General features: G+C 41.1%; 1 protein-coding gene across 4 annotated transcripts in view; it reads right to left on the reverse strand.

The window, feature by feature from the left end:
• Positions 1–25557, reverse strand: part of LOC117290374 (T-box transcription factor TBX2-A-like) — a 47039-nt gene that overhangs the window by 15816 nt on the left and 5666 nt on the right. For 2 of the 4 annotated variants that reach the window (XM_033771738.1, XM_033771735.1), the window contains exons 1-2: positions 19774–20947; positions 16170–16437 (exon numbers count right to left, since the gene is read on the reverse strand). In XM_033771738.1, the coding sequence (XP_033627629.1) occupies positions 16170–16437; positions 19774–20189 (684 nt within the window). In that variant the 5' untranslated portion in view covers positions 20190–20947. Of the gene's footprint in view, positions 1–16169; positions 16438–19773; positions 20948–21107; positions 21319–25557 lie in introns of those variants that run through there. The other 2 variants (XM_033771737.1, XM_033771736.1) reach the window with 2 other exon arrangements.

Consider the following 25557-nt stretch of genomic DNA (forward strand, 5'->3'; position numbering starts at 1 on the left):
TGATGATTACCGCTATACGAAGAGTGAAAAAAAAACCTACAATTTTCTGAAATGGATTCTGACAAAATTAACTCGACACAGGACCCCGCTAAAACGACAGACTAAAATCATGGGGTGATTGGCTACACGCCACTGTATGGGCTCTTACAAAAAAAAGAGCACTGGAAACAATGTGGAAACGATTAAGTGCTGATATCGCCGGCAGTGCTAAAATATTGAGTTTTTGGCGCCAATTGTTCGCGGGTAATTATCAACACAACACGTGGTGGAAACACTAACAACGCCCCCGAGTGCCACACACTCCCGTTTTATCTGAAGAAACAATAAGGAAGCGCCTATTTCTTTGAAAAGTTAATTTTTAATAACAACCTTCATTTTTGTGATATAAAAATGATTGGCAGGATGGAAGTTATGAAAATTAAAATGCTCTATTTTGGGTGAAAGTTTGGTACATCATCAATGATACCTAATGAAATAGAGGAACAACTGCACTACAGGGGGTGGGTTCCATGCGATACAACCGTTTGACAGTTTAATGATGGAAAATACAACGAGGGTAGAGGAACAAGAATGAAAGAAAAAACACCATTGTTGCATTATTTTGTGTGCTTTCAGATGCCTAATTAAAGGCTTTACCTTAAGTATTTTGTAATAAAGTGAAAAAGTATCTCATTCTCAAAAACTACATTACTTCAGAGGGAGCCGTTTCTCACAATATTGATAATATCAACAGCTCTCCCTTGCTCGTTACCAAGTAAGTTGTTATGCTAACAATTACTTTGAGTAATAACCAATAGTGTCCAGTGCCTTTAAGCCACGAACGAAGACTTCCATTCGTACTTTTAAGAACAGGTGAAACAAGCGAAACGCACAGCATCGCTGGGATTTTAGTTTTTCTAAAAGCGGCAGGCAAGTATCAAACTCCATTCTTTGGTGACGAATAAGGGTCATGGGTCAACATGGCTGCCAGAGATAGTATAGTGTTTTATCTGGGCCAAGTGGTCCGGGCCCACTCAAGCCCCGATCAAGCCGACGACACTGGGGTACTTCAGAGCGATTGTCAGAGGGCTTGTAACACGGTACACAAGTCACTTGAGTCCAAGGGCGGAGTGTGTGTGTGTGTGCTCCGCTGTATACAAAAGCGACTGATAAATAACCGACTGTGTACTGATTAAAGACTCTCATTTATTCCAACATTATATTTTTTGTGGTGGGGGGGGGGTGTCGTTAGGGGTGGGAGACACACACACATCAGTGTGGTCCAGGTTAGTGTACCTGTGTATCACTGTACAACCCCGAATACTAAACAAGTCGGCAAAGTGTAAAGGGACCTTTTTTCCAGCGTGTGCCGATTCACGCCTTGGTGTCGCCTCTGCGGCAGCCGTAATTGATGTCTGAACTCTCTTGATCAAAAGGCAAACGGTGGCGCTGGCAGATCTATCCCCGCGATACGACTGATAAGGTAGACTACGGTCTCTAGGTTTTTGTGTGTGTAGATACCACGATGGTCCAGCCACACATCTTTCCCTTTCTTTTGAGCCACACCGCCACTTAGCAGTTGTGGTGCTAGCGACTGTGTTTAACATCTGAAACAAAGGCCAAGTAATTAAATCATTAACCCACGACAGAATCTAGCTGTCTCCAGTGTCACTTCTTCTATTGTGTGCATAAGTAGACAGGGAGCTGCCAACACCAAGATACCGCAGACCGAAGAGAGATAACATGGTACTTCACGCCAAATAACACCACAGGTTTTACAGTCGCCAAATACACACAGATAAAGGATCAACTGGACACCGTTAAAAGTCTACTTTCTTCTTCAAGAGGGCGTTGAAATCCTGGATTATGGGAAGATCAGGACTGTCAAGGACCCTCAAACACCAAAAAGCCAAAGGGGGAGAGAGGTTGAGGAAATAAAAAGGGCTGTGGGCCCATCTCAAACTCGAAAGTATCTCCCAAAAGTGACAGATGCTGACTGGTACATGAGGTGTTTCCAGGCTGACCTATTCTGGCATGTGGTGTTTGCTGGAAGAGTGCGGGACACCAGCGATGTTTGGCGTCAACCCGACAAGGCGGTGTACTTACGGCTAATAAAAAATTGCATAGTTCTCGCCGATTACGTACTAATAGCTGTCTGGGATGAGAATCGAAGTTTGGCACCCAGTCTACCCCAAACCAAAACACACATCTCAACACTGGTTTAAGGTTTGTCACTACTGTTTACTGTGTGAGGGGTTTATTTATTGTTTTAGCAGACGACAGCGATGTCTGTCTTCTTTGCGCGCGCTGATCGGAAGTGCAGACATTATCAAAAGAAACAGCGAAATGATATGACACTATACTTACAGATGGTCTCAAGGCCTAGGCCTACATAAAAAATAAATAAAAAACACTGTACTTTTTATTTTCCCTCAACTAGGGCGCGAGTGGAGACACATGATAAATTACTCATCATCGACCCTACGAATTAAAAACAAGACGAACGAAGAGAAGAAGAAAAACAGCTTAATTTCAAGTTGTCAAAAGAGGCAACCAGATCGTGCGACCCATTTTATTTTCTTTCCCCGAACAATGTCTAATCTTCGCCATCTTCCGTACACCTCGACCGGCTGAGATAGGACTGTGGAACCGAGGTGTTTAACTGCATCCCTTTAAACTTTGCCGGCAACAAAAAACAGCAAAGCTAATCGCAACCATGCATTAATGTACTTTGCTCCCACAACTATGGTTTCCCTTTTCATCTTTCTTTGAGGCGGTCCAAATAATTAACCTATATTTTTTTAGAAGCGGCTGAGAAAAAACATTCACATAATGCATCCAGTCCCAACATTTCTTATACAGATAGCATTTTGACTAATGTCCAACATCCTCCTACAAATATAAACAAAGAGACGACGCCTCGAAAACACCGATGCACCGTGCAATCGGACCTGATACGAGAGCCGACGGCACAGTGTGATCAGGCAAACTGGCGCCAAAAACTTACGTCATGCGGCCATTACGTCATTTTAATCAAGCGACAAACTGCTGTTATCGCCTAGTATTGTTTAGTCTTGCGGCTTTGCGTTTAATTTTATTTTTCCACTAATGAACACGAATTCTCATTTTACACCCCCCCCCCCAATAAAACAAAATGGTTCTCCCCTATATCTGTGGACAAACTATACAGTGGCGAATCCAGTGTTTACACAGCGATTGCTGGACCAGATATCCTCTTATCTTTTTAAGCCCAAACTAATCCCAGTTACGCCCCGCCCCGTCTCAGTGGTTTACTCGGGTCCCTTGATATCCCCAATCCCATCCCCCAATCGCCACGTCTGTCTGTCTGTCATTTATTTTATCACCCATCACCTCTCTCTGATGAGGAGTGCCGCTATCTTAAGTCGACGTAGAGGGCGGATCGTCAAACAAACTGCAACATTGTTCATAATCCGAGTGATCCAGTACGATTTGAATGACACCTTTTTTGATACAAATTTTACCTAACATTTAATGTTGTTTAGGTAGATGCAACAACTGTGCACATAAAAATGCAATCACAAACAAAACGTTTCAGTCGAAGTACATTTTCACAATACTGTTCATCCCACAAAGGTTTACCTTTAACATGTTCTTTAAGTTCAACTTATGTACATGTGGATATTTGATTCAAAAGATGTATTGTCAGAGTTCAAAATTGTGCACCAAGTATAAAAACGAGACATAACTCTCCACGGATGGTGGTGAACTGGCGATCAACGACCAAAGAGTGGTTTTCTCATCACGTCACGCGCAATAATAATGTTGAATACTAAAACTCAGCATTAAGTAAATCCACGCAGTCATGCTGAAGGATCAAAACATCGTCAGATTTTGTCTTTAATGATTGAGGATAAACCAGGGCACGATTTCGTCCAGCACTGAGTGTTTTGCGCACACTGCAGGCCCGTATGCTTTGTTTTTGAAAGGGCAAGGGGGCACCAATGCACTATCTCCTTAGTAAAGGGCATCCAATAAGGAAATTGTACAGTTCTACTGGGGCATTTGAAGGGGGCATGGAGGCAATCGCCTTCGTTGCCTCCGTGAAGTATCAGGCCTTGCACTGAATGCTAATAATCAGTTAGCAAATGATGATTTTTTTAGTAGCAACTGAGACATTTTGCAGAACATTGGCAGGTCAGGGGTTGCGGATGAGAGGGGGGTGACAAGCTCGACTCTCATGCGAACAGCATCCCTCAAGATGCAAACAGTGGCGCTATAACACTTCATTAGCCCTGACACTACGGTATAGAGAGTAAGATGTGAGTGATGCCTTCAATAATCCCTACACAAGACTGATCCATTGAGGAGAGAAAGAGAAGAAGCATCTTCTTCACAATAAGACACGGCTCCACGGAGGACCACTTGTCTGGCGTGTTAAGATTCAATCTTAAAGACAAACAGGTTAACCGATGGGTTGTCTTGAAAGGGAGGAGGGAGGGAGGAGGAGGAGGGGGTTGTATATTTGGCTGTGATTAATTAAGAGTAAATCCTATACTGGTATTGTCTGTGGTTGTGTTGAGTGTGTGTGTGATGTATATATATACATTGAGGAAGCAGACGTGTTATAGGGCATACTGCTACTATATACACTGTGAGTAATGGCGAACCATGTTCCGGCATGTCATCAGTATTAGCACAGATCGCATCGTGACGGGAGGATAAACAATGCACAGCCTTCAGCAATTAAATAAATAAATACAACAAATAGATACATTAATTTACGGAAGTCTTCCTCTTTGAATGCAAGGACTACGTACCGATATTGGGTTTACAGAGGGGCTGCATACACAGCCTTTAAACAAAATGCAGATATGAAAATCGTGCTTTAAAACACATGCAAGGGTCAATCAACATGAAGAATATGGGTCTAGTTTCCTGACGTGTCTATCACACCATTCGTGATTCTACAACTCAACTTCAAAAACTGATAGAATAGTGGTGGAGTTAACCCAATCCAATTTGAGGTTTACCACAAATCAAGAAAATCGCACGTTATAATACCCTCAGTAACAATTCTGTAATAATAATAATATATTCACACGTCAAAAGGAAACCCACCACAACTGGAGTTAAAGCATGACGTCACTCATGACTGGGAGGTCTCTCTGTGTGTAACGCGTAACACAATCACGCCACACACCCCTGGTCCCCTGTCCCCAAGCCCCCATGGCTTTCGCTGGCTCGCAGACGCCTCAACGCCACGGTCTTTATTAAACCCACGGGTTACGCCGACTCAAAATTCATAATAAAATATGTTTCCTAAATTAAGCCACATTGGGCCGTTCTTAAGGTGTTAATTATTACACCAGCGGGGACAGAAGTGCGTTTGGTGGCCGGTTTTGATGAAATCCCGGGGAGCTGTGTTAGGCTAGTTTGGCCCCGGCACCACACGGCACGGCTGACACTGTGTTGTACGGTGGTGTGCGTGGTTTATAACCAAATTAATGTTCGTCTATCGACAGTACGGCTGACTGAACTCAAGCCAAACGTACCGTGCCGAATGTTGTATTAAAATCCTATCATGTTTTTTTTTTAATCATCAACATCGCTTACCGACGAATGCTTGCTGTTTCAACTAAAGAAACCGCCGTGTGGTAGTTTATTTAGCAAAAAAAACGAAAGTACTCTTATTTCAATCAGGGTTTGTTACAGTGTAAACGCTTTGACAGTTTAAAAGGACACCATCATTAATTTGTTTAAATGGTACATTCAAACTGTACTAATATAATACTAACTAATTGTATCCATGTTATGTACTGTTGTTGTTAACACAAATTGTACCCATGGTTGTACCATTGGATACACAGAAATAGTTTTTAACTACCATGGTATGAATAGTGTGTTGTGTGTACTCACTCAAAACAATAATGGGCGATACCCCAATACTCAACATTAATAGTAAAAACAAGTCTTCTCAAATAATTATTGGGTTGTCAAGGTTAAACCTGAGGGGTGACGCCAACCTGAAGGTTGTAATTTAAAATATGTTTATAATGAATTAACATAATCAACCCATGTTTAACATCCATGTGTTTATCAACATCATGGATGGGGGACATACATTTATTTACGAATGTTTAACATGCTTTTGTTTAATGTGACTTCACCATGGTTCATTTTGAAAGGATGTTGATTACTCCAACGCTATCTGCGGTTGGCGAATGTTCGTAGGACAAAAATGTTATTTATAAAAATAAATACAAACTGAAAAAAAAAATGCCGTGTTTAAATCCTTCTCGAAATGAGCAGATACAATTAATCAAGTTGAGTTTGAAAAAAGTCGAACTCAGTATTTGTTAATGTTCAATATATTTCATGCTGTGGGGTTGTTTTGTTGTCGTTGTTGTTGTTGTTGTTGTTGTTGTTGTTGTAGTTGTTGTTTTGTGTTTTTGTTCTGCTTTTTGCTTTTGAGCTGATCTATCACGTCTTCACACAGAGGACAATTCCGACGCAACATTCCGTTATTTGAAAGTCTCATCACGGGGTTAATGTACCTGTTTTGTGATTTAATTTTGGGCTAATAATGGTTTAGGGTACTCTACCAGTTCACAGGCCAGCATCGTGACACTGAACGCAGGGTCTTCTACCCTCACACGTACCTACTCTCTCAGGTGTTTCCTTCCTTAATCTCACCGCAAGTCTCAAGTTGATCTAGCCGTTTGATTCGATGTTTTTCCCCCCATGGTTGCCACGGCCTAGTCATGCATTATAACCAACTATCCAAACTAGTGTTACTTTACTTACATCGCATTTAAAAACTACGCAGTGTAAAATACCCCCCCCCCTCTTTCTTTGTTCCTGTGGACAATTAAATTTAGTGATAAGTTGTGATCATTTCCATCCCTCTCATTAATTTCTTGTATAGGAAACAATGCCACAGCCAGGTCCTTGAACCCTATGACCACCAGCGGCAGTAGTGCCTCTTAATTTGTTTTGCTAGTGCTACACAAATATATCACTGAACAAGAGAAGAAGACAAAAAAAAATACGTTATCAATCTTATGTGTATATTAGATCGCCCCACTTGGAAAATAAAGAGAGAAAGAAGGGGGGGGGGGACACACACAAAAACTGGGACATTGTTTGTTAGGCCCCGACCAGAAGCGTTGTAATTACGATCTGGGGTCGCCTTTTGTATATATTCACAGACGCTATTACTATTAGTAAGGATCAAAGGTGAGTCTGGAACCAGAGCAGTGCTGCCGCCAACTCCGGGGCAAGATTCTGCGGGCATTTATCTTCCGCGTGGTGTCAAGCATGGCATAGATAGTATTATTGATCTAAAAAAAAAGTTTAAGTCAAAAGAGGTTATTGGGTCGTGCCATCCAATATTGATTATACTGAAAAATAATTTTTTTTTTAAATTGAGAGGAAAATTTAGAGAAAAACATCCCTTATAAGCAATAATTTGGTGAAAACTTTATTTGCGGGGGTCAAAAGAAAGTCCAACATTCAGTTTTTGTCAACTACTAAAATATCCATCCCAATAACACTTTAGTTGCAAGAGTCCAAAAAAAAAATTCCAATTAGGGCAAAGGTTTGTAAGTAAACCAAAGGAGGTTGAAAACCGCAAGAGAAACAAACCTAGCACACATTACAAGTTCGTTTAAATATACGCGCCGTTTCCAAATACACCTACCCGCGGAGATTTGCGAGTTGTTGTTTTTTAATGAGGCAAACAATCCGTTCCCGTCAGCAGTAAATCACCATCGAGTGGCCGGATCCTGACGCCCTGGAAACCCCTCTCTTTTTCTCTAGCCCTGCTTGGTCCGCGTTGTGTGATTCTGGACCTACGAGACACGAGATGAAGTATGGGCTAGTAACGTCCGGTTTACGGCCCGTCACAAGTGGAAAGAGTGAGTTCGGAAATCCGAAGTTACTCACAGATTACACTAACCTCACAGGCAGTTCAAGCGTGGTAGTTTTTTTCCCCCTTCTTTCTCACAGCTCTCCCCGCTCTTTCTAGCGAAGCCGATTCAACTATCGACAGATCTGACGCAAGGTTGTTGTTTTTTATTCTCTTCTTTTGTCCTCTCCGTCCCTCCTCTGCTTCCTATACTGCCCTCCGATGTAACGCATGAATTAAGACGTCATTTTCGGTGTTTGACAATCTTGACAACGTGTCGGGACAGAAATTCCTCAAGAAATCGAAGATGAGCGATTTCGCTCGGGATGACTAGATTGGACAGCTTTTTATACTCGAGCACAATCTTTTTTCCCCTCTTCTTCACTCTGTCGTCTTGGCAGCCTACTTGTGAAACGACTTCGATCGTTAGGGTGTTTTCTCGTGAAAGTGACGGCTAGAGATAACGCATCGCAAGAGCCCACACTCGACCTTGGCACGGCTAAGAAATGTGTCATTTTCTGATTTTATTTTTTCTTCTTCTTTGCTGTTGTTTGGCTGTGTGAATCCCTCGATTTTTTTTCACGCCTCAGAACCGCTTATACACGTTCGAGTGTTTATTTTAACGTCGTGTTCTCTTTTTCCTGTTTGAAGGTTGCAGGCAAGAAAGAAAATAATCCAATACACGGCAGTGTTTTGCTGTGGAAATGGTTTTTGATTTCAGTGCTCGTCATTTAGCGTCGTTCTGTATATCATATTGTACAGCCATTGATTGAGCAATGTATACACGGTTTTGAATCATACAGCAACCTCGTCTAATACAGTTCAATAATGTTTAGCTATGAATTGAGATAGACTACATTATTAATTATGTCAATCAACATTACACCACTACGTCATTCAAAACCAATTCTATTTAAGATGAACATCTCAAATTGAACTGGCAGAAAAGATCGATTTCTCGTAAGCAAACAAAATGGAAGCACAAAATTATAAGCAATGGCCTTCAAGCACTTCCATAAAAGTTTCATAAATGGACACAAAATTGATCTGCGCAAAAATGTCCCAATCACTTCGAATTTGGAGACACATTTTTCATGTTCATTATCGGCAGAAGGGCTATGGAGACGCTGAGGAAGTAATAACGGGATGGGGGAAACTTCAATACTTTGTCAGCAGCCATGGGGGTTAAACCAGGGGTACTCCGGCACGACGCCAACCGGGACCAGGGGGCTGTTTCAACGGGGGAAAACACTCGCAGGTAGGTACCGACCGCAGTGCAACATTCTTATTAAAGACGAGAACAAAACCGTGGTTTTTTTGTCTTCCTCTTTTCTTGTTTAAGGGAAGGAGTGTGTGTTTATGGATGTGAGAAAGACCCCTTTGGCAGGTGAAGGCATATTGATCCAGCTAGGCGCCTTCTTAGCACCAGAACAAGGCTATACCTTAGAGTACTTTTGAAATAAATAAAATGATAATGCAAATATTGTCAAACCGGAATCGTCGGTGGGTTTGACCACTGAGGGGGGAACTTGTGCCCGGGCTGCGGGGGCGGTTGCAGCCCGGGCTCCGAGCGTCCTCAGGCACGCTTGCGTCGGTTCTTCAGCCATACACACATAAAACAAGGTAGGGTTTTTCCTGGATGTATCAGTTTTTATGAATGGTGTACGATTGATTGAGTTAAGTCTACAGTTTCACACCCACATGTGAACATTTTTCAAAATAAATACTTCAAGAAACTACATTTTTTGTCGGCCTTCCTAAAAATTTCATTAGAAAACATGACAGATTCATCAAATATTTGCGCGAATATAAAATTCACTAACATCAACAATAATTAGTTTCGATTTTGTATTTCTAGTCGAATAAACTAATACACCTCAGGCTTGAAGCCTAATTGAATAAGTAATGTTTTCCCAGTAGTAAGGGCATGTCATATTCATTTTGACTTGACCTACATTTCTACCTCTGGCAAAGGAGGTCTACTCTGCAATGTTTCTAAATTCTACATCTTTAACGAAGCACCATCAAATTAAAAAAAAAAAAACAGTTGTCACTCCACCTCACCAAACCTTTGTATCTAAATGAATTTTAGAAAAGGATTTTCCCCAAAGGGTATTGATTGAAGAAGACAACAAATAGTGTACTTTTTCCCTCAAAAACTACACAAGGTAAACATGACACACAAATCAGCCATTCACATTGTACCGTGATTTTTTTTGTCGTATAATCAGTCGAACTCAAACGCAGTTTTCGCGCGGACTGAATACCCCCCCCCCCCCCCCCCAAGAAACGGAAGACCAAGAAAAGAAAGGAAGCTGCTTCTCAGACGAGCGTCCTTAATCACAAATCTTCACTCCCTAGACAAAAAAAAAAAACCTCATCATCATCATCAACCCTTACAAGAATGGCTTTCTCACCGGGAGTGACAAGTCATGACATTGAAACGCCTTCCCACAATGACAACAACGAGTGCCATTGAATTGACATCTCTTGTCATTGTCAACCACTACCAAATGAGAAGACTTGTGCGACAAGATTAAAGAAAAACACCATCCATTTTGTTTCGAAGGATAAACACAAGTGCAAGAATCCACCCCCACTTACAATCCTTTTCTTGTTTTCTTTCCACATCATTCGTACAGACCTTGGAAGCACCCCCCCCCCCCCCCCCCCCAACACACCACCAAATCAGTAAGCAATTCGGTATTGTAACAGTACGGAATAATAGCGGCGACACTGGGTCCGCATGCCCACCGTTCAAACAAAAATACGGGTCCAGAACTGGCGCTTCACACGTCCTATTAATTTTCGCACGCCGAAGGCGCAATATATTAACCTACTCATCTATCATGACAGAATTCCTTGTCAAACATTTCAGGCTCGGCAACACGATTTTTGTTTCTTTTTGCAGCTTGAAAGGAAAAACGTTTTTCATTGACTTCCTTTTTGTTTTCTTAGGAAATTTTATAGAGCAGTTGAACTTGTGCGTGTGGTGGGTGGGAGGCACACGGTGAACATTGGCAGGTGGACCGACTATTTCTGGAGTACATTGTGTGTGGTGACTTTATACTTTAGGAATGAATTTGATTTCAGTCTGGTAACCCAAGTCACTTTACTAAACCTGATGAGTTGACTCACGCAGCCGAGGGGAACGAAACAAATCTTACGTAAGTAAATAAGCAAGATAACGCCATTTGTATCAGAAACAAAGATAACAATATTTTTTTGTTTCCAAAACATAAAACAAAAACCTGTTCTGTTATTTTTGGTTCGTGTGTCAACACTTCAATTTCATCGGGCGACAAATTATCCCATTGCATTTTTCAAGTCATCACAAAATACATTGTGTATCCCTAGTGTATAGCATTAGTAATAGGAAACTGAAATTACTGTGCTTCATTTGTTTTCTCTTCATATTTCGGTAATCATATTGACATACGATATTACATAAAGAGATGTCTGGAGCGACCAGAGGCAAAGACTAACTGGGCAATGCAGTAGCGAAACCACTTCTTATAAATACCCCCATCTATTTGCACAGCATTTCACGTTTAATATAGACAAGTCAGTAGGTTCGCCGTCACCACCAACGCATATTCCACGCCGACTATTTACTTAAATTTCCTGGACAAAAATTTAATATTTTGACAGGAAATTCCAATCGATTTTTCAAATCGAGCCAGTTTCATTTTTTTGTTTTTACATTTCAAGGTTCGTTTGTTCTTACAAGACATGCTTATTAAAAATTCTCTCCTTCTTTTGCCAGCAGCCACCATTCCATTTAAATTATAAATACGAAACAATTGGGCCAAACCATTGTGTTTCTGTCTCTCATTAACTCAACAGCAACCGCCATTGACTCTCAAATTAGTCCAGCAATTTTTCCCCACCAGTGTTAAAAAGTCAAGTTGCAATATATACTGATTTGTATCATGATACAAAATTATACAAAGAATAATAACAGTACTAATAATAACCCCACACCAAATTCACCGTGAATCTTTTTCAGCTGTTCGAAAAACACGTACAACAACTAACCACACCGCGGGCATTTCACAACCAAAGCAGGGCACAACGGCTCTACTTATTAACACACTCAATATAATAGCAAACCTGCCCCGATTGAAAAAAAGGGGCAGTGGACAAAAGAAGACAACTTAATATTTTGTCGGTGTTTTTTCTTTTCTTCCTTCAATCTCTTCGGGTAAATCTCGCCCCAAGTGTGAAAATATGAATCATAAACAAGATAATGATGAACGCCCCGAATGGCATGGAGCTGCTTTATTAAAAAAAGACAGGTCCTGAGGTTAGTCTATGGACAGTGATCGATTTTGTACGCAAATGTAAGTTAATAAAATGAGGGAAACAGGCTGCTGATCTGATCCGAGACTTACACTCCGTTATTGTTTCATTCCACACGCTGATTTATTTTGTAAGGGTTTTTTTTTGTGAGGTTGGTGGATTTGTTGCCTTTGTTTGTGAAGTTGTACTTTTTTGCGATCTCGTTCCATATCCACGCTAACCTTGTGTGGTGCAGGGTGGAAAGGCTAGACCGCGCCTGTCAACTCCGTAAATATGCAATCATTATTTCGCCATAAAATAGCCATCCATCATGTTGTGTTCTGAGTGTGAGGGATCCGACATCCAACATGACACGGTATACATTTATTCACAATTTTCTTTCTTGTTTGTTGTGAACAATATTGACCATTCCCCATTCACAACAATAAGTGTGTTTCAGTATCATTGACCAGACGGCCTGCAGGCGTCGACTCTAGGAACGGGGATAAACCCAACAATCTTTTCTTCTTTTACTTGTTAAACACGGGTTGCCTTTTTCGTTCGCCCTCCGGCTTCGCATGTACAGTTTGGAACTGGTGTTTCCCATTTCCCCCCCCCCCCCTCTCAGTTTCTGTTCAGTGCGGCATCTCAATCACCCCTTTGAAAATGTTTTATGGCATTTTCTCTTTTGTTGGGTGGAAAATATATATCAACTTTTTCTCTTTTGTGTTTAAGGTGTCGAAAATTGTCAGATTTGTCAATTGTCATGGTCTGAAATTGAAGTCGGCTCGTTTCATTAAAAGGACAGAAATACTTTTCAGCAGTTTAGTGCCTTTTGTACGGGGGCTTTAGGGGCATTTGCTAAAACCACGGCTCACTGGCTCCGGGTAAGTTTGATGTGTTGGGTGAAGCACTGTGCGAAATGCATACTAGTGCATCAAAAAAACCAGGAGCCGGAGATTAAACCTAGGTTTGGAAAAGGCCTTCATGGCTGCCTGGAAGATCCTGGCTACAGTCGCCCTCTCTCTCTCTTTCTCTCTCTGAAATTTTGTTTTGTTTATATGAATGGAATAAAGAACCACATTCTCACGGGGGGGGGGATTTTGCAACAGAAAGATTGAACAACCAGCTCATGAAAGTCATCAAACATACCACAGGCAAATCGCCCGAGCAGTGAAATTTCCCATTTCCAAAGACACTGCATCAGCCACAAGAAAAAAAACTCGTACATGGCTAGGCATTAATTTAGTTTCAACTGGGGGACACTTTTTCTTCATCATACCGCATCAAAATGAAGGGAAAAAAATAAAAAGAAAAAAATCACCAGCATAGTGTAATAACCCTCATCAGTTTTCTGCCCACCTTCCCATCCAGCCCGCGATCTTGATTTATTCCTTTCACTAACCAATGTCAATTTGGCATGTTTGCCCAACACATTTAATCTCAACCCCAGAATGGACCTAATTTCTAAAAGATACGGTCGCTTTTCTTGGTGTATAGCGAACCCAAGTTGTACATTGACTCGCTATCACTGTCGAGTTACCCGTAAAACGTGACAACTGGCGGGTTGGGGGACCGGGGCGATCGTGGGGACACAACACGTCCCCGTGGCACGGAAGGCGAGATTGCTCGTGCGATATACAAAAAAAAACAGCAAGGGTTAGAAATCGAAAGAGAGTGTGTCTCTCGCAACGTGAGGTGGGTGAAGAATGCCTCATAGTCATTATAATCACACTTAAGTCAACCCACACTAATATATTATTAGGTTTACCAACACTATACCAAGTCCACTAACACTCCAAAGTCCAGCACAAACCCCAGGTGTTTTTTTCTTCAGTTCTAAAACTCACATAAGTTCTCGAATCCGGAACTTAAAATTCCAACGCTAACATAAAACCACTGTAGTCTCCTATACTACTCTCAAGGCTTCCCTCATCATGTATTATAATAGGCTTAGTTCCGGCATTTACAGTTTGAAAAAAAAGTGATCCTCAACCCCAAAATGTCACAGATAGATCATAGTTAACTTATGCTCAACACAGTAACTACTACAGACTCAGAGGTAAGAGAGAGATTTTTATTTGGATCTCACAAAATGTATTTCGATGTCTTAAAATTTGCCTTTTTCAGTATTACAATGTAAGCCAACTGGTTGTAAAAAATATGTGAAAACCGGAAGTGGACATTCTTGGTTAAGATACTTGTTTTAATCTTCGTTTTTGCCTTCGACTTAAAATGTCCCAACTTCCAAGAACTCAATGTCACTAGCACACAACCCACACATTATCTAGCAAAAGAAAAATAGCTTCTAAAACACAAATATATCTTCGCATCAATGGACGTAATTTAAAATCTTCTCATACAGCAGGCAGGTATACCCTCTATCGCTCAGTTTAAAAACACATCGATACATACGAAGGAGTAAATTACCAAAAGTCAACTTTTAAATACTGCCACCACCCCCCCCCCCCCCCCCCCGCCTCACCCCTTAGGCAGTGATTTGCTATTTCAACAGCAACCGAAGCAGAACAAACTGCAATGTAAACGATGATCAGAAAACAGGTGAGCGTGAACACTTCAGGGGAGTTACGTTTCGGTTTGACATTCCAGTCAATCAGAAAGGCCAGCCAATCTTTATTCTGCATTTCGTACGCGACGTGTGTTAATATTAATCAAGCCAGAACCTCAAAACAAAGTGGAATTATTGGTAAGTAAATTAGAAATGCTTACTTGAAACAAACTTCATACGGCAAACCATCGCGCAAGGAGTCTTATACTATACTATATGATAGTTATGGTACATGTACGTTTATTTTCCACTGTGCACAACTTGTTCAAATTTAAGTGCTATTCTAAGATTGATCAAATAAATCCAACATCAATTTTTTGGTAAATTAAATTACTGACTTATTGTATAGCTTTTCAGAGCAGCTGGTCCATCAACTTAACCCCAGATTGACTACATTAAGTGTCATTATTTTTTCTATTTTGTCATCAAAAAGTGAAATATTCTGAGACAAAATTTATTCACTTGATTTATCAACAACTTTCTATTTGAACACGATGGTGTCAAATCTCGTCACTCAATCAAACTACTTTTTAACATTTCAAGAACCATTTCCATGGATTTAAAACTGATTATTTTATTAACAGTTTCTGTCCTGGCCTATATCCCTCATTTTTCTTCCTTCCATTTGTGCACGAGTGGGAATTGGGGAATTCCGCTTCTCTTGAAAAGGTTTACTAATTAACCTAAATATGAACAGGGCGAGTACAAAAACAACATCCATCGTAAAAATATGTAAAAAATATGAAAATATGTAACCTGTCGTCACGGGGCCATGGTGACGAGCTTTCTGTTTAAAACTAACACGTGGGAATCTGTTCACTTATTAGTAACAGCAGAAAAAAGGAAAGATGCCCTACTTCCCCCAAATTGTGAAAAAGAACAGCTTTTTTGTGACGAGTTTGACCTGATGAAGAAAACAAGCTTAGATCTACAAACATATCGCGGATGTCCCGTGAAGTCAGCGATGATGGCATGGGGCTGCCCTCCCGTAGTACAGACCCTCAGAACGGAAGCGCAACACCGCCGGGCTTAGGCCTGCTTTCAGGCCCTTTTTACTTCAACTGATGCGTGCATGAATGTGGCTGGGGTTATTTCTCTCTTTTTTTAACGACGCAAATCCGCGGTAAAACGAGCCTTATCATGGTTTGTCGTTTCAGAAGGCGACACAAGTATTTTGATGTTTTAATGCAGCATGACATGTTACAAGCCACTAACAATTCTTCGGAATCTCACAAGGGATTTAAGGGAGATTTTATTTCTCAGGAAAGATTTTGAAATTCCCCTCGTACTTATTTCTGACTACTACTAATACGTTGGGTTGTACATAATTAAGACTCTATTCAAGGAATTTCCTAATCCTGCGCAGCCTTCCTGAACATGAAGGCCACCGGGACCCAGGAACAAAGGATGTGATAATATGCCATAATATAAAAATAAAGATTGTGTACTCACGAAGCCATGCTTGTCAGAGATGTTATTGGTGAGTTTGAGCTTGTGGAACGAGACTGTCTTCTGCATCCATTGCTCTCCAGTGCTGGGCGAGTCCGGGTGAATGTACATTCTCTTGGGCATCTCAGGGTCGGCTTTACCGGCAACCATCCAGCGGGAATTGTGGAACTTGTAACGGCAGTCGTCGGCGGCCACGATGTCCATCAGGAGGATGTACTTGGCTTTCTTGTCCAGGCCAGAAACCCTTACTTTGAATGAGGGGAACATCCGCCTAAAAAGTGAGGGGGAAAGAACAAACGAAGGGGTTAGAATCTTCAATATTGAGGGTTTGACACACGACATCCACAATGGGGACTTATCTGTACACTCAAGTAACAAAACTTTTCAAATAAAACTTGTATGTTTAAGTGTGAAGGATGTAATTATTTTGAAGTGCCGAAATCACAGATTTTGAGTTTGGTTTTTGGCTACATAACAACTGTTTCTCTTTTTTTCCCCTATATTTTGTTTCGATGGGGCAAACTCTTAAAACAAGTTAAGTTTGTAAACTTTAAGATAATACATTTAACACTTAGTTTTTAATTCAAAAAATCTGGATAAATATGGAAACGTTTTATGAAAATAAATTGGGCAGTGATGACAGAAATTGGTCATTCATATCGTTCCAATACACAAAGAGCAAGGACATACAGATTAGAATATTCCTTGAATGTATTGTGGACATTTATTTCCCATGAAACAAAGAACAACACCCAACGTCAACATACTCCCTTCCCGTATTTTAAGCTCTATCAATACACAATAAAGACAATATATTACACGTGGCGTTTCTTTCTCTAACCATAACTGTACCATCCATTGTCCCCAATGTCACACTCTTATGTGAGTGATCGTCTCTTTTATTTAATGATATTTAGAACAATCAGACGCAATATTTATCCGTGAGAGTTGTGAGATATATGGATAGGAATGGCCTCCATTCGCGTGCCAAACTTACAATTTCTAACAATGGATTCTACCACAGTTTCTAAACATGTGTTTTGTTGGTTAGAAATAGTTCACACTGTTGAATTGTTCAGTGGAATTGATTGCTTTTGTTTTGTTTTTCCAAACTGACACAATTATCAATTGTGTTTTCCCAATGTCGTCGCCCCAGTTCTTGTAACTGACTTCTGAAATGTTGTCCATACGGAGAGAAAACAACAAAATGGGGGCACCAGCATCGGCCACTTATCTTGATTTCTTAGTAATTGCTCTAAATTTAATTTGCTTATCTAAGTAATTGGTGAAATGAGTGCAGATAGATCTCTTTCACCTTGATTGGCTTTTCGGCTAATCAGGGTAAAATTTCCACTTCAATCACGAAATCCCCAAAACCAAAAGAACAACGTTTTAACTGTATCGTATTTCAAATTTAACAACCGGGCAGTTCAAATATTAACATGAAATGGCCATTAGATTAGCATATGGAAGTGCGACGAACTGAAATAGCATTGCAATTTTTTCCTAAACTAATTCATTGTTGATAATCTAGCTAGTCATTCTTAATATTAACGCAAAACAACTAATGAACGTTCGTATTACATGCCCCGTAGGCGAGTGCTTGTTACACAAACCCCCAAAAGATAATTCGCCCATGACTGCAAAAAAAAAAACTGCTCACCGGGGAGGGGGAGTCTGTTCTCGGGTGACGGGACCATCGTCGGGAAGGTAAATTGAAGTCTCCCCGTAGTTTAGAATAACTCATTTAAATTTTGCTTTAATTAGGAGTAATCGGTGTAATTTACAATATATACAAACTAACGATGTGTGTGTTGAAGTTGTCTTAACCACCGTAATTCGTGTTCGCGATGTACCGTAACGAACCATGATCGAACCAAACTAAAATACCTTTCTCGGCTGTAGCCGAAAAGCGACACTGCAAAAATCAAGCGACACTTTTGGGGGCAAAAATGCTGTTACTTTCAGATTAAACAAGATATATTATTTCCAATTCCCGTATTCTTGTTCATAATGTAGTGTATCGGACCCAACTCAAAGTCTTTTGTCTATACAGTCGAACAGCGACTAGGCAGCATAACCAAGAAACTATGTATAAAGGTACACTTTTTGGGGACAAAAATGCTCAACTTTCAGGTTATACAAGATATATATTTCCAAATCCCGAAGTTTGGCAATCCCACCATTTTCATCTGGGACGTGGGAAGTTTGGAACGTATCCCATTATTGTGCACACGTAACATTTCTCAACGCAATTTTTTGTTATCATCAGTTAAACCAGTTCAGTGTTCCATTTAACATGGTTATTAGATATGCTATCCAAAAAAAAAAATTGTTTTACACTATTTGATTATCAATTAACCTGTTTAATTTTTTCAGCGTATCGAGTTGGGAGGAAAGGGTAAACTTTACACCCTTGAACCATCTGTAGGTTTTCCCTTGAAGATAACTCGATTAAGATCACCATTCAAGAGTAATCGAGATATTTTGTGGGTTTGTTTCTTCCCTTCATTTAATTGATTTGTACGAGCAACGGTAGTGGGAATTTATTTTTAAGTAGTATCTGGTGTCACTTTAGAAACGTTCATTAAGTCGCATCCATGTGATAAATGAATGCATCTTCCATATAACAAAAACAAGAAAAAGTTTTCATTTCTAGTTTAGTTTTTGGGGGAGTGTAACATTTCTGCGAATTACATCTCTCGTAAGTTTGGCTACGGTTCAACCACATTAGATAACCACTTGGTAAAGCGAATACATAATACCCCAACAACAGTAACAAACACAACTTATAGTCCACATGACATTGGCTTCTATAACGAAGTTCATGGATCATTTGATACTTTCGGATTGTGAATTTAAAACATCGTAAATTGTAAATTAGCATTCAGAAACACTACAATAAAAAAGGAGAACATTTGGGTGATATATGAAGGTCAGACAAAAACAGAGGATATATTTGAACTGAATAAAAAACTAGTTGTTGGTTTGGTTGAGATAGACAGGGCGCCTATCTGATGCTATCAGACACCGTAGCCCCTTGCCTCGGGCCAGGTATATATCAATCACGCTAACCCGTGGCAAGAGAAAAGGAGTTGATGGATGATGAAGCTAGGTTATTCTGGCCCTGGCTTTTATACCAACGATACGGGAAACTTCTTGTACTCGAAACACAAAAAGTACGACGAGAAAACCCAACACAATTCAATTGTCTCTGGATATGTGTGTGGCACTTGGGTCGTGTTTGTTGTTTATGGATGATTGTGTACATCGTGAACTAAACAGCCAACAGCTGTGTTACGGCGTGCATAGACTGCGAACTCAGTGCGTTGACGGTAAAAACATGAAGCACGTGGGAAAAATCTGAATGATTGTGTAGTGAATTGTCCACAACAACGTCTCCCTTTGAGTACATTTAAAAAAATATGATTACAATTTTAAAATTGTGCTTACTTCTGTCCGGTTGCTAAATTAACTACGGTATAACTGTTTTATTTTAAAGCAAAAACTATGTAAGGGCTCAGTGAAACTGATGAAAATGTGCTTTATGAGACTTCAACTCAAGTTTACGGTGGTTATGATTTGAAGTTTGTTTGTGTGAACTTACCGTCCGGATTTGGTGATGACCATCTCTGTTCCTCGTTTGTGGAATTGATCCCAGAGTTCCTTGGATTCCAGTGTAACCTGTGGGTCGTCTGTGTCGTTTTCCTGGGCCTCGATGCCGTGAATCTGCTGCATGGTGTGCCGGTGGTTGTGCGCAGCGAGTAAGTCCGCCTGCAGCGCCGTGTACGGGTTGTGCAGGTCGCCGAGTTTAGGCAAGTGGAACCCGGCCGTCATGCTCCCGGCCGCGGTAGCCCCGGTCAGGTTAGGTCCTCGGAACACCCCCGGGAAGAAGTGAGGCTGTGTCAGCAAAGAATTCACGGAGAAGTCGCTGAGACGAGGGGGTAGCATCGGTGCGTAGGCCATGGCTGGAAGGGTGGAGGGTAACTCTGCTTGCTTCATGCGAAAGGAAAGTCCAGGCATTGAGTTCAGTGATGTGTGGGGGTTTCTTAGTGCCGGCCGGTACCGTCACGGCACGGGCTGACTGAGATAGGAAACTGCCGGTCTTTCTCCTCTCTCTCTCTCTCTGCTGCTTGCCTAGGCCAGCTCAACACCACGGCGGCTAGCTGGCTCGGCTGACTCCAGATTACAAATCACACTGTCCAGCTGTGAGCCAACGTAACTTGACTGGAGTAGTCTTTGGCTGACTGTGAAGAGAGACGAAGTCCCGGCTGGAGCAATGAGCAACGCAGCTTGATTGGTTATTTGGCACGAAGTGTCCAATGGGAAACCCACTGTTCAGTAGAGTCGAGATGTTCCGTGTTTTAGGTCGAAGTAGATCTTTATTCCGAAAGGCCTCGACCTGTAGTAAGATGTGAAGCGATGTTAAATAAAAAAGCAAAGCTTAAAAATCACTCGCTATAGTAGAAATGAAAACGTAAACATTGACAGATATCGAGGAAAAATCCAGAGCCGTCATATCTGCATAACTTCAAGTGTGTTCTCTCACAGTGGACTGTAAAGAGCTCTCCATCCACGGTAGGTCTATCCTCAGTTAAAATACCGGCTATATTTTGTCCCTGCGTTCCCGGCCGAATGACCTACTACGTAATTGCTAGCCAATTACTAGTAAGATACTGTTATAAAGCAGCATGTGCGGATCGGACAGAGGCAGGCGGCAGCAACGCGTAGAGACACCGCACACATGCACACTACTAACTACTACCGTGTATACAGCTTTGAACACCGGGCTTAGATCTGTGTGGTGACTGGTTGATTTACCATCACAGTGTCATCACGGACAGCCGTGTACGGCGCTTGTTTGGCACGCCCCTAACTCTGAAACTGACGGCGGGAGGTGTCAAAATCCTGTGCCCATCTTTTATGCTCGCGTCTACTCACTTGAATTATTTTTTTGTCATCATCAATGCAAGTTTTTTTTCTTCTTCTTACGCAAATTATCTCCGGGTTAGAGCAACACCACTGTGACTTGTCTCCCCCGAACACAAAATCGGGAGGGTTGATAAATTTGGGAGATTCAATATTATTAAAAGCTTGTTGTAGTGGTCTATACTGAGGCTCAATTTTCTTTCCTATGGCTAAACCGATCTGTAGTTATCCCTTCCCCTATTGTAATATTTATAGCATGGACCATTGGAGGCGGGCCTGTTAAAAGCGTGAAAATGATGCTGAGACTTGAAAGGTGATTAGCTTTTGGAGCATTCCATTTCGACGCAAATGCCTAAGTACCGCTGGCGCCAGCAGTGTGAGCACACACAATGAAAGCTGTCTGGTATCTGTTGTCATTCACCCAACTGTACCATGGCCCCGCAGTCCGCATAATCACACGAACCCGCCCACATGGAGGTTCGCTAACCGGGCGTTCAGGGAGGACTTGCTACTCTGTGTCGTTCTACTACACGCTACCGGGACAAAAATTCAGGGGTGAAAAATAGAGGAGGGAAATATGCAGAGAAACCTCTTTAAGTTTCCTTGATTGGTCGGGACTGAGTCCTCATTTTGTATTCAGACAAGCCCATTTATTGAAATAGCATGTGGTGGGCTGCATAGTCAGAGGTTACGGTATGTGAATCGCTGGCCGTGTGTGCATAATGCATGTGCGGTGTCAACGTAGTTGTCCATGTTCAGGGGCCAAAGTAAAGAGACTACTGCTTTTTATGATCGGCGGTCTCTTTGGCTTGGTGTTTTTTTTTTTTTTTAGTTTTAAATATTTTTCCTGTAGACTTTGTCAGCTCAAAAAGCTCAAATTTTTCGTTCAAAATATTACCTATATTATGATGTTTCTGTAAAAAAAAAAAAAAAGAGACTAAATTGATCGTTTTGTTGGGTGAGGAAGGATGGTGTCGGTGGGGAGAAATACTGATCAATACCGGGGTCCCGAAAACAGAGGGGTGCCACAGGGGTATTAACGTCGCTGAAATCGCACCACTTGAAATCCTTCTGAGGGGGTGTCTGTGGCCCAGAGAGGGGCTATTATCAATAATTACACCCCGTGATTGACAGTTGCCTCGCGACTCTTCCGCCCCTGGCCAATCAGCGCCGAGCTGTAGATAATTGTTGTTGACTGTCTAAAGTGTTAACATAATTAATAAGCGCCGGGGAAAACACGCGAGGTGTGAAAGTCCCTTTGTAGGGGTCTGCGCCGCCTATTCACTGTACACAACCACTAAACCGTACTGGCGCCAGCCTTACCCAATGGGTGATTAATTTCAACGAAAACATATGGGAATCGGTGAATGGTTTTCAACCGCCGGACCAAACCTGCCTGTGTGAAGAAGAACCTATTGTTTCAGACCCAGTTCCAAACACGTCTTTTCAGGGGGACAGTGAGAGAGCATTCAGGGTCCCCCCCCCTCTTTCATCCTCTCCAGAAGGATTTTTATTGGGAAGTTAATAGAATTTCGATCGTTGGGGGGGGGGGGGGGGGGCGTGTAGCGTTCGCAATCGGGCTGTGACTGTGGTAGACCCGGCCGGGTTACTGCTGCGCGACCACGGCGGGGGCCGGGGGCCTTGGGTGCATAGAGAGGACCGGACCAGTTGCCGAGGTGGGGGGAGGGGTTATCGCAATTTTTACGGGGTAGTCGCTAGGCCCGCTGGCACCGTCTATCACTCCACGGCGTCCACGTTATCTTGGTTAACTGATTGGGACATGTCATTAGTATTTCTTTTACACACAAAACCAGTGTGGTCTGTTTATGTAATCAAGTCAAGCGGTAGTGTTGTTTTTTCCCTTCTCGATAGCTTGGACTCCATACGAGGTGAAGACGGATCGCTGATAACGGGTGGTGTTATTATCAGCACTGGGGTTGTATGCGCAGTGGCACATAAAACAAACATCTCATTAGTGAAGAATTATGAGGCTATATGCCGTGATTCGTGAAGACCGCCCTCACTCGTCGCTTAAAGCAAGCCAGCGGATAAATTGAATATTATTATTAGTATTCATATAGCAATATCACTTTATATGTATGTGTTTCTGTATACATGTAGTATACAAGTTTGTACCATTTTAAAAGCAAGGTCTGGGAGGGCACATCTTTTTGTATGACAGTTTGTATACTTTTACCTTTCCCTGGACGGCCTCTGCTTGTTACAATTATTGTATTGTCCGAATAATTAAAAATAAATTAACATTGTGAGCAGTTGTGCAAACTGCAGATATTTTATTTTAGTATGCTCATTTATGATTCTAGCCAACCGATATAATGTTCAGCTGAAGAAACATACACCATTAACTGTTATACATAATTTTAATAGTTTTATTTGTGGCCATTATTCCTCAATATGGTTTTTAATTTGTCTTTCCTTCTAAGTGAATAATGCTGGTTGGGTTGTTTTATATCTACCATGATGTTATGGGAATGAATAATGGATGTTTTTTTTTTCAGAGATAAAATAAAGAGCACGTGTCACATTAAATAGCACAGGCCTTTTGGTAATTCATTCTAAACACTTGGTTTGCGTATGAGCATGCTTTACTCAAAAAGGTAGCCATTATCTGTATAGTGTTATTTTAAAGTTTTCCTTTAAAGTATAACGTCGTTAAAAAAAATATATATTTATTTATTGTTTTCCGACACACAAAACGAGTGTTTTGTTTCAAACCATAGAGTAAGGACAGAGACTGTCCTTACTCTATGGTCAAACCGCTTTCCAACCAAAACGATCAATGGTATAAATGCAAACCATTAAACCATAAGGGCATGACGTTTCGACCCTAGCAGAGTCTTTCTCGAACGAAAATTACTCTGCTAATCTTTCTCGAATGAGACAAAAATTATAAGGTCGAAATGTCAGACCACTAACACACAATTTCGCATAAAAAAACGTCTTTGTTTTCTTCGACCAAAGAAATATTGTATTGAGGGCTTTCGAAGGGAGTGATCAGCCGAAACAATAATGAAATGAGATAATCCGTACTTAAAGGCAGTGGACACTATTGGTAATTACTCAAAATAGTTATTAGCATAAATCCTTACTTGGTAGCGTGTAATGGGAAGAGGTTGATGGTATAAAACATTGTGAGAAACGGCTCCCTCTGAAGTGCCATAGTTTTCGAGAAAGAAGTAATTTTCCACGAATTTGATTTCGTGACCTAAAATTTAGAACTTGAGGTCTCGAAATCAACCATCTAAACGCACACAACTTCTTGTGACAAGGGTGTTTTTTTCTTTCATTATTATCTCGCAAGTTCGATGACCGATTGAGCTCAAATCTTCACAGGTTTGTTATTTTATGCATATGTTGAGATACACCAACTGTGAAGGCTAGTCTATGACAATTACCAATAGTGTCCACTGCCTTTAAAGTGAAACTCATGGCTCGGACAAAATACCAGCGGTATTACTTGCCAACGTGCGTCTCGCAACTAACAGTAGTTTAGTATTGGGTTTCTCAAAATAATATTCGAAAATAATTTGTGTTCTCATGAAGGAAAAACAATCGAATCAATACATTTAATTTACAAATATTTCTACTTTATCATTTCATTCTGCTGGCGATTTAGCAGAGGAAAGAAAATGGTAGGCCTACACAAAGAAAATTCCAATAACAAACAAACCAAAATTCCCCCAAAACGCATCATAATTCCATAACATGCTTTATCTTCAAAACATGAGTAAGTTTGTAAAGCGTTACAATTCAATTCAATTCAATTCAAAGCGCAACGATATGTTTAAAAAGAAATCCGAAAACCAACCTCATTAAACTTCGGAAGAGATTAGATTGACTTTTAGTTGACGGTCCCTCCAAGAAAGAATAATTCAGATTTGTCCTTTGTTGTTAAGTTAATTATCTATACCATTGGGTTAGAGCTTTTTTCCCTTTTTTATCTTTTTTAACGGTTATTCTTGTTAAAAACTGTTGCTCCAATTAATTTCCGACTTTCTACCAGATGTTTCAAACCATGGCGGACTAAACAAAAACGTCCTCCATGGTCAAACATAGAGCTGGGACAGTTCTTGCGCTACGGTAAAACCATTTGTGATAAAATTCGATGGATATTGCTTTCGCTCTATAAGTTGGCCACAAAACGAAGTATACACAGGTTCACATCGGGAAAGTCAAACGACGACAACAGTAGGCCTAAACTTTCGAATCGAACATCATTCCGCACTGGTTTGTTTCTACGCTCCAGACGGGCCCCAGTACAACAGTTGCGCTTTTATGTCAGGTTTGAACACACAACAAACTGTGCAAATAACACTCCAGCTAAAAGTGTTAGCCAACCCCCAAAAAGGTGACCTTACTGGTCTGACATGATGTCAAAGTTGCTTGTGCAAAGGGTGATGTGGTGCGAAATGTAAACGAAAGGGCGGGGATTGCCCTGAGG

The sequence above is a fragment of the Asterias rubens genome, chromosome 5 (assembly GCF_902459465.1).
Source record: "Asterias rubens chromosome 5, eAstRub1.3, whole genome shotgun sequence".
NCBI lineage: Eukaryota > Metazoa > Echinodermata > Asteroidea > Forcipulatida > Asteriidae > Asterias > Asterias rubens.